This window comes from Macadamia integrifolia, chromosome 14, assembly GCF_013358625.1.
Source record: "Macadamia integrifolia cultivar HAES 741 chromosome 14, SCU_Mint_v3, whole genome shotgun sequence".
NCBI classification, from domain to species: domain Eukaryota; kingdom Viridiplantae; phylum Streptophyta; class Magnoliopsida; order Proteales; family Proteaceae; genus Macadamia; species Macadamia integrifolia.
In genome coordinates this window covers 6,296,540-6,306,359 of record NC_056570.1, presented here as the reverse complement: position 1 = coordinate 6,306,359, position 9,820 = coordinate 6,296,540, and the positions used below count along the sequence as shown (strand labels likewise).

The window sequence follows — 9,820 nt, the reverse complement described above, 5'->3', positions numbered from 1 at the left end:
TGGTCAGGGCTAAACTTACACCCATACTTTAGCATGTGCTCCCATGTAGAAATGCAACCATAAAACGATATAGAAGATAATCGAAAAACAAGAACAAACAATGCACACAGGTTTACGAGGTTCGGCAAGAATAGGGTTACATCACTCATCCTCACACCTCTCAGTATTTCTTGCACTACAGAGAAAGAAAACCTCGCTACAAATATATAGTAAAAAACCTTAATCCGGAAAGTATAAAATTGCCCTCAAATAAAAAATTCAAGCGGGGGGTTGCAGGGGACCTCCTACCCACCTTGCAACCCCCACGGCCGCTAACCGGCTATCGGGACCACCGTCTTGCCTGTCGAGGCTCCTACATTAGTACTTCTTGGATTAAACTGTGACGGAATGCAAGACATCATACCAACACTCCCATTAATTCTTGTGCTGATGCAAGTGCTATGCTCCTGGATAGAAACTTCTTCCCTTAAGAATAAAGTATCAAAATACCATTTGTTTGGTTTTGAAATTTAGATTTTATGTCATGTAAAAAAAAAAACAATAAGAACAACAAGAAGAACCCAATACACAAGATTTTTTCTACTGCATGATCTGAGAGGAGAATGTTTTGCGATTGTTTTTTAGAAAGACACTTTTATGTGAGAACTTTAATCCCAAATTAACATTAGACGTGGATGAAATGAAGAGATTAAATAGTATGCTAGTCAACGGAGTGTAGGCCCCTATCTGAGCCCATACGAATTGATACTTGGGTTCACGTTAATGTTTGAAATTCCAATTGATCAAACTTGAATAAGTGATGCTAAATGAGAAAGCCAAATGAGAAGGCCATTAAAAATAGAAGAGATAAATTATTCATTTTCATTTCACCGTGAGGAAGGAAAGGAGTAAGTTAGAAACCTCATCTCTCCTATTTTGGTCTCGAACTCATTAAAGCAACCTGACTTTTTTAATAGGTTAAGTTGAAGGTAAGAGGAAATGGGGAGGAAATAAGGAGGGAAGTTGGGCATAAACCACCGCAATGCTTAAAGAAGTCAAGTGGAATTAATCTTTGTTTCCCTTTGTTAATTTTGTTTAACAAGTGTAGGATGTATATATACTTAGAAAAGGATAAAGATTTCTTCCACCAGCAGGAACATTGACCACTCTATCCTCTAGGGTTCACAAACCCTTATAGGGTCTAGTATGCTCCCTAAAAATTCCCTCTTGATAAACCCTTCACACATCTGAACCCATCATAGTGAATGGATTCCTATTCTCCTTAGTTGAAGGGAAACTCAGTCTGAAAAAGAAAAAGTTTTTTCCTTCATCCGACCAGGAGTTCAAGATTTTTTTTTTTTTGGGTACTTTTTTTTATTTATTTATTGATTTATTTTTTAAAATAGGGATGCACCATAGAGTAATTGACCATGGCCACTCAAAAGGAAAAAGGAACACCCAAGCATCATTTAACTTTTTGTTTCCTTGTTTTCTGAAGATGACTATAATGTCTTCTGAAACTAATCAGAAAAGATTGCTGGGTATTCCAAGCACAGAAGAAGTCTTGGAAAAGATGGGAGGAACAGGAACCTAGAAGCACCCTGAGATAACAATTGGCTGTTTTATACAACTATTCTTTTCGCATCTCATTGACATTGATTCAAGCCACTCTACAGCATTTCAATGTCTTCTAGAATAATCTGAAACACACTTAGAGTTTCCATAGGTTCATCCTTTAAATTCTTTTTTATTTGCCCATAGATTAGGAGAATGCAAGATCAATGTAAAATTCTCCCTTCATTCAATACCATTTTTCTTCCCATATGTTTATCTTAATTGTTATATTTTGTTGCTGTTTCTGTTGGCCAAAGGTGCATGTAGCTCAGTCTCTCAGATTGGTTCCACTGCTCTTCTTTGCTCAATAGACTTGTTTGTGACTAAATTTGTCCAACACTATAGACTTGTGCTTGAGCTGTTACTGATATAGTATTAGAGCTTCCCATTTTAATTCTTTGTGGGTCTAGGAATGGCCAGGCAGAAAAAGGACACTTCTGTTTTACAGGAATTGCTATATCAGATACCATTACTACTGCAGAATATTGTGGGCTTTTTTTTTGGTGAAGATGAAGCTGTTCTAAGGGACCACAAAAACTTCTTGATTTTTTGTCTCTCAATCTCTAACAAGTTGGTGTGTTATACTCTTTATCCAAGGATTCATAAATGAACCAAATAGGATTTTGGCTAAGCTCATAAATTTTTATTGAGGTCATATAGTTGATCACTATAAGAGGAAATTTTGCAATCATGGCTACTTCCACCCAGGACCAGCTTGGCAAGAAGATTTGGATAAGGTAACATACCAAGCTTTGGTCTTATCCCAAATCTTCTTGTCAAGATGGTGGTTGGTGGAAGTAGCCATTATTACAATATTTCCTCTTATAATCACCTTGACTGACATCTCTCTTATACAGTCCTTCATGCTCTTACGTTTAGCTTGGATAAGGTAGCATACCAAGCTTTGACCTTATCCCAAATCTTCTTGTCAAGCTGGTCCTTGGTGGAAGTAGCCATTGTTGCAATATTTCCTCTTATAATCACCTTGACTGACATCTCTCTTATAGTCTTTCATGCTCTTACGTTTAGCTTGATAAGGTAGCATACCAAGCTTTGACCTTATCCCAAATCTTCTTGTCAAGCTGGTCCTTGGTGGAAGTAGCCATTGTTGCAATATTTCCTCTTATAATCACCTTGATACGCATCAAAGCCATTTTCTTAATAGTCAACCAAAACTTAGAGCACCATTTATTGCTAGGGATATCTCTCTGTTATCCAAAATCTTAAATCTTTGAATTTTAAGATCTCAGATTTTGCTATAATTCTTTGTATTTTGCTAGAATTTTTATTTAGATCATTTAGTTGATCACCTTGACTAACATCTCTCTTATACAAAGAATTGAGCACCATTCAGGCTCTTATGTTTAGCTTGATACGCATCAAAGCCATTTTCTTAATTGTCAACCAAAAATTAGTGCATCATTTATTTGCTAGGGATATCGCTCTGTTTTAAGATCTCAGATTTTGCTATAATTCTTTGTATATCTCCAGGGTGTGTTGGTCCATTGCAGATTTCCATGCCTGATTTTTCAACATTAGTGATCCACTGCAGTGGCTCTTCCACCACTAGTTAGAGTTCTTGACTTCTCATGTGGTAAATTGTGTTTGAGCTGAATTACAGTTCTTTCTAGCAGAATTACCCTATAGAAGAATTCTAATTCTGATAAATGGCTAGTCAACAGGGGAAAAAAAAACAAGTCTGATATGATATTTGATTAACAACACAAAAAATATAAAGAGTCCAATGATATCACGGTAGGTTTTTTTTCGGTAAAATGATTAACCAAAAAAAGTCTGATATCAAAAATGCCACATAGAATATTTTTTCCGGCAGAAATTTTTCAGCTGTAACACACACATGAGAAATCCAGTCTAGCTAAATGATTAACCAAAAAAAAATATAACAAGTCTGATATGATAGCCATTTAGTAGAAGGTCCTGAAATTTGATATGATAACAAATCTGCTTGACTTATCCCTTGTAAAATTTAGTGCAAAAGGGTTATGAATCCTGAAATCAGTAGCAAATCATAACTAAGGACTTACAGAAATGAATCTCACGAATGTAATTTATGCAAACAAACTTACAATGACTACATATACTCGGAATCAGGAATCATCAAATAAACTGATCACAAGAGTTCAATAGCGAATCACAACTAGATAATTGGTTGTGATTGTTACAAAAGGGACATATCTTTTGGAGGACAAAAATCACATATCAGAGAAGAGATTGTGATTTTTACACAAGGGACATATTGGAAATATTTGGGAAATGATCCAAGAAATTCTTGGCTGCTGGATGCAGAGCAACAGCACCTCGTCGTGGACTTGAATATTTCCTATAAACCCCTTTCAGCTTGCTCTCTGCTGCTAAAGAGTGGAAGTTCACTAGCAGTTTTGCACAATCCCTGTTACAGAGAAGAAAAATTCAATAAATTATTCTGAGAAGACCTATAAACACAACTTGGGTTATAAGGGAAGAGCATTACATAAGCTGTGCTTCCACATAACCAGTATGGTGTTTAAGGGTTTCCGTCCAGAGAGGTGTCTTGCTCAGCGTGCATCTAGCAGCATAGACTGCTGAAGCTGCTACCATTGATGGGCAATACATGATCATTTCATAGCTCATCAGACCAAGCTCAGCCAAAAAGTAGACCAAGTTTTCCATCTGTATTCAAAGACCACCTTAATTAATGAAGATCCTCTATAGGAATTGGTAACAGGTCAACAACTCAACAGAGGAAATTGTAAAGATTACCTCCTGATCAGGCCCAGAAGCCTTGATAAAACGAACCAGGAAGACATAAGGTGTAGGAACTGTCAAGCTCCATTCAAGCCTGCCCAAGATTGTTTTTTCCATCACCAATATCTGTTCTCGAGTGTACGCTTGGTTTGAAATGTTAATGAATTCATCCACCTGCAACAAAATTACAAGTACCCAGCAGCCCAGATGACAATTAATCAGGAAGAACAAGGTCATACGTGAAGAAGTAAATGAACCAAATATATATTCTCATAAAAATCTGACACAAATATACCTCAGGAGCCCAAATCTCTTCATATTTGCTCGCAATGAGCATGGCACCTATGCCCAACAGCTGCAATTCCTTTCTTGGGACAGTTTTCATGGAAAGAAAACGGTCCACAAGGTAAAGGGTAAGATAGAGAGTTTCAGGCATTAATTTAAACTTGTGATGAACTTCTATCAACCAATCTGCAAGAATCTCCCTCATCTTGCCATTAATGTCAGGCTGCAAATGCATGTAATCGTGAACTCGACTTTCATGCTGCCAAACATCTTGCCAATCATTAGTATCTGATGATAAGAGATAAAATACTAAGTGGGGGTGCAGATTTAATAGAGGAGGAGAAGAAGAAAAATACCTCCATGATCTTGTAAAACTGGTAAATGTCTTCAACATACTCAACAACTGATAACTGGTCATTAACATCTGCTGCATCAATGTCTGCAACTAACTCCTTGAGTTTATTAGCTAAACCACAAGCAACCTGTTATGGGTCAAATGAAATCAGATAATAAAACTCTTGCTCAAGGAATAGAGTCAATCAACCAACAGGGAAAATTTTTCCAAACAAAATCGAACCTTGCTTCGAGCAGTTAGGGTTGCTGTGAGGGTCTTCACTTTCTTCCCTGATGACCCTTCTCTCAATTTTTTCTGGTTTACCGGCTTCTTCTTTTTGATTTCCTCATCTGTATCTGGACTAATCTCGATTACTGTACTAGGAACTGGCTTCACAGTCACTTTCTTTTGAGCTGCCTTTCCTGCTACACCTCCCTTTTCCCCCACAACAGCATCAAGAATCACTACCCCATCAACAATAACTGTGGCTGGCTTCTGCAAAATTTTTGAAACTCCCAAGTTATATCGGTGAAGACATCTTTTTTCTATGGTTTAACTGCTAAAAAAAATGTTTGCAATTATACCTTATTATTCTGTGCTGCGGCTTGTGCATTAGCGAGTAATTGTGCACAGAAATTTCTTGTTACAGGGCGAGAGATATCTTGAATATTTGTAACAGCCAAGTTGCTAACATCTCCGAGAGCTCGCCGGTTCTTTCCCTCTGCTACAGCGTTCTTCTGCTTCCCTACCCCAGCAACCACCCCACCTGCAAATTTTCCATGAGAAATTCATGATAAACAAGGGAAATAAAAGAAAAAGAATCCCAAGAAAAGAAAGAATAATCCGAAATAAGCACATAAACCAACACTTTCAACATTAAAACAGACCCTGAAGATCAAAACGAAGCTAAAATGGATTGATTCATATGGGGGAGTAGAAAATTCCTATAGACTGACCCTAAAAATCGAGGATGATTAGAAACTTCATATCTTACACATACGGAGAAATTTTCAGAGAAAAAGAGACGGGAAAAAAAATCAGAAGCAACTATTATAGAAAACCGTTTCAAGATTTGAAAGATGCGATGAGATCCCATGAATAGTCCACATGAATCGAAAAAAACCCACCAAATAAAACGAGGAAAACGAACATAAATAGAAGAAAGAAGTAGTAATACCTCTCTGCTGCTGCGGGACAATAGGTCTTGATGCCATCTCTGAGTCTTGAATCTGCCCAAATACACCTCCAATAGTCGACAACAGAGACGATAGAAAACAATGGAGCCTCGTGCCCCGCGTTTCTTCTTCTGTATTTGCCGTCGCCACCTCGGAAAACCAGAGTGGTCGATCTTTCTCTTGGAACTTCTCCTTAATCTCTTTCTTTCACTCTTTTCGTCTGGTTTTTCTTCTCCTTACTCTGTATCTCTGCTGAGGATATGTTTTTGAACCGATATCGAAATTAGGCGAGAGTCGCCCTCTTTACCGTTTTGTAACAAACGTCTCTCTTCCAACGGTCCTTTTCTTGTCAAACTTCAACCGTTCGATGCTTCTTTAATCCAACGGCAAGGAAGATTTCTTTCCGCTTTCCCTAAACGGTAGGGATCCCAACTCCCAACCCAGTTGGTTCAGCTGGTTCAGAACGGTTTGAGAAAGGTAAGCCCAAAGGACCCGAACAGCCCAAGTCTCTCTCGTGTATAAAAGACGTGTTAATTAAGGAAAAAAATAAGGGAAAAGGAGGGTTTGAGCAAGAATTAGTTAATGGTACCGTATCGGACTATGTGGATCGAAAATTAAGAACACCACTATTTTGGTATATAAATGTTACGAATCATTAATGTATTGCTATCTGTCATGACTAATACCCCGATATGAATCGACACCCATACATAAATCCATGATTTTTTTTTTTTTGGCAAATCCAGGGGTGAGTAGATTTTTCAAGGAAAGAGTTTTTCGAGACCAAGAATCTCTTCATCTAAGGCGATGCGATTTTATGATAGGACATTGGATGCTGAGATCCGCCTCCCCTCTTAGATTATGCAAAGTTAAACTCTGATGGGGATTGGAATCCTCTGTAGTGCAATACGGCATGTAGTGCAGATCCAAGGGTTGGCAGCCCTCAGACACGTAGCCTAAGATGCTCCCAACCTTTGGATCTATGCTACAGAGGATCTGATTTTACTATGATGGTGCTTTTCTAAAAGATATATCTATTGGTTATGGTGCTCATATTCGTGATGATCGAAGATATTTTTTGGCTAGTGTTGATTTAAAAGACATTCCTAGAACTGCCCTTTTGCCGAATGTGCTACCATGAGAATTGGTCTTTAGCTAGCTTTGAAGTTGGGCATTCAAAACATGGTGGTGGAATCAGATTGTGCAGATCTAGGGGAATGCATTAAGCAAACATCTAATCTTCCTTTAAGTAACAAAGAAATTTGCTGATGGTGATAAACATGTATATAACCATTAGCTTCAGAATCACAAAGCCTGAGAAACGAAAGAATGTGTCCAATCTATTAAGCACATGATAGACATGGCCTTCTGTGCTAAGGCATCTAAAACACTATTTCGATCCTCCTTCAGAGACTATACCTTTTGTTCATGACATTAAGAGTTACTCTCAATTTCAGTCTCCAATTATTACTCATGTTTTGAGTTCTGTAGACTCCTCTGCCCATACTTCAGCCTCTTTTGATAGTTTCTTGTTTGTCCCTCCTCCTTGTAAGGGATCCGGCTCCTATCCTGAACGGTGATCGCCCAAGTTAGCCCATAGCTACTTGGGCAATCAACACGTATTCAAGCGATGATCCAACGGCTATGTTTCTATCGATCAGAACAAAGGCGTCACACTGAGAGCCAATGAATCACCATTTGAACAAGTGTTAATCGTCTAAATAACTATAGACAAGATCTAAACGATCACCACTCAGGAAAGGATCCCGATCCCCTTGTAAATGGGTGTGCATGCCCCTTTGTTTTCTTTTGGGATAAGAAAATAAAATAAAATAACTCTATTGTGTGCATACCTTTCCTTAGTCCAATCCAAGGTTGGATAAGGTGGCTGATCGGTTTCCTCTTCTTCACCTTGGCTAAGCAAGTTGTTCTGGGATTTAAAGGCCACACTATAACCGAGCCAGGTTTGGGCGGGCTACACATGCAGAACTGAAGAAAAAAAAAAAGCCACGTTGCTAGAAACCAAAGTGGTTCGGACGGGGTTTGAGAATTATAGCCGTTGGAAGAGGCGGGGAGCGTTGTGCAGTCTTACCTTTTTAGTTGTCCACGTGGCGTTCAATGAAACAGTGATTTTAAAATTTTCCCAAGAAAAAGTGACGAACTTGTGGGCATTATATTGGATACTGATACTATATCGATATTCATACTACCCGGCAGCGTACTTCACGTGGGGCAGTGAAATGGCCATCTTGACCTTCCTTTTGAATGCTGTATAAATTTTCATTGGTCTTTGTGTTGACATAAGGACCACAAAGCTTAGCAACAATTCCTTCCTTTCCCTGGAAATTATTAGTCATATTAGGAGAAAGAATCTTGCTTGTTAGCACAATTACACGCACCACTGGCTAATGGGAGAATACATGATAGCACCTTTAGTGTGGGACAACACCATCTTTCCACCCTGCTATGTCTAAGTGTGTACTTGCCTCCCTCAGTAGGTAGGATTCTTTCTCCTTAACTCATTTTAACGAATGGCTTGTATCTAGGTTGAAGATGTACATGGTAAGCCTACTAAACACATTGATCCGCTAACTCCATAGTAATGAAACTATGAATAAATATTGGGAGATGATTATTTAGGAAGCAGTATAGAGAAGCCCACCTATGAAACGTGCTAAAAAACATATCAAATTGGAGGGTAGCTAGGACATTTCATGTGAGAAAGAAAGAGAAAAACACAAAAATGCTAGTGCCCTGATGGCTCAGAGAACTACCATATATTATATAAACTATAGAGAAAGGGTTGCTTACTAAAAAACCTATAATGAAAGGGTTCCCAGCACAGCCACTATAAAGAAATAATTGTCTACCACAAGAATGTCTTGAAAGAGGTATCATCCAAATGAGATTAAGGGACTCATATTTAAAAGTAGGTGAGAGAAAATTATAAAATAAATTCATTTGAATGGCATTGGTCGTTTTATCAAAAGAAAAAAAAAACATATTATTGATTATGTCAATCTTTTTCCCGAACTACAATTTCTTTTCTTTTTTCTTTTTTCTTTTTTTTTTCTTTCAAAAAACTACAATTAATAGAGGTAGAACGATTCAATATTTCTGTGGTCAGGTTGCCTTATATCCCAAAAAAAATCAATAGTTGTTGTGGGAAAAGAAAATTTTCATTAATTGAATACTTAATAACATTCACTGAACAACAATTGTCTAATGCAATTGGTGAACTGTGGTGAGCAAAAACCAATGTTCCAATATTAATATGATTTATTTATTGAATGATATAATGGAGGGGAAAAAAATTTTCCACAATCATTGTACCTTATGTTCTCACATGTTTTTTAATTATTTGCTTTCTCTTTATTTTGATGACTTGCATCTCATGTGAACGTCCGAGGGTTGTGGGTTTGAATGGGCATACTTTACTATCCTTGTTTATCTTACGAAAACACTGTTTGTTTTATGGAGGCTTCAATCTAAAGATTATGTTCATTATTTTTTTTTTTTAATGTGAATGATACTATTTTTAACACTTCTATTGGTGTTGTGTGATACATTCCCCCAAAGTCTTATGCTTAATTTTAAATTTTATTTTGAACGAATTCTTTCCAGTGCTAAAATAAAGCTTTTGAACAAAAATCTTTATTACAATAAAAAAAAAAAAAAAAAAAAAAAA

General features: G+C 37.4%; 1 protein-coding gene across 1 annotated transcript; it reads right to left on the bottom strand.

Moving 5' to 3' along the window:
* Positions 1-3,634: 3,634 nt before the first annotated feature.
* LOC122060980 (G2/mitotic-specific cyclin S13-7-like) lies at positions 3,635-6,417 on the bottom strand. The gene is made up of 8 exons (XM_042624117.1): positions 6,135-6,417; positions 5,542-5,723; positions 5,201-5,452; positions 4,980-5,105; positions 4,634-4,882; positions 4,354-4,512; positions 4,085-4,263; positions 3,635-4,003 (listed from the first exon to the last, which is right to left on the bottom strand). Exons 1-8 carry the CDS (start codon positions 6,169-6,171, stop codon positions 3,835-3,837), a joined length of 1,353 nt encoding a protein of 450 aa, XP_042480051.1. The 5' UTR covers positions 6,172-6,417; the 3' UTR covers positions 3,635-3,834.
* Positions 6,418-9,820: the final 3,403 nt, after the last annotated feature.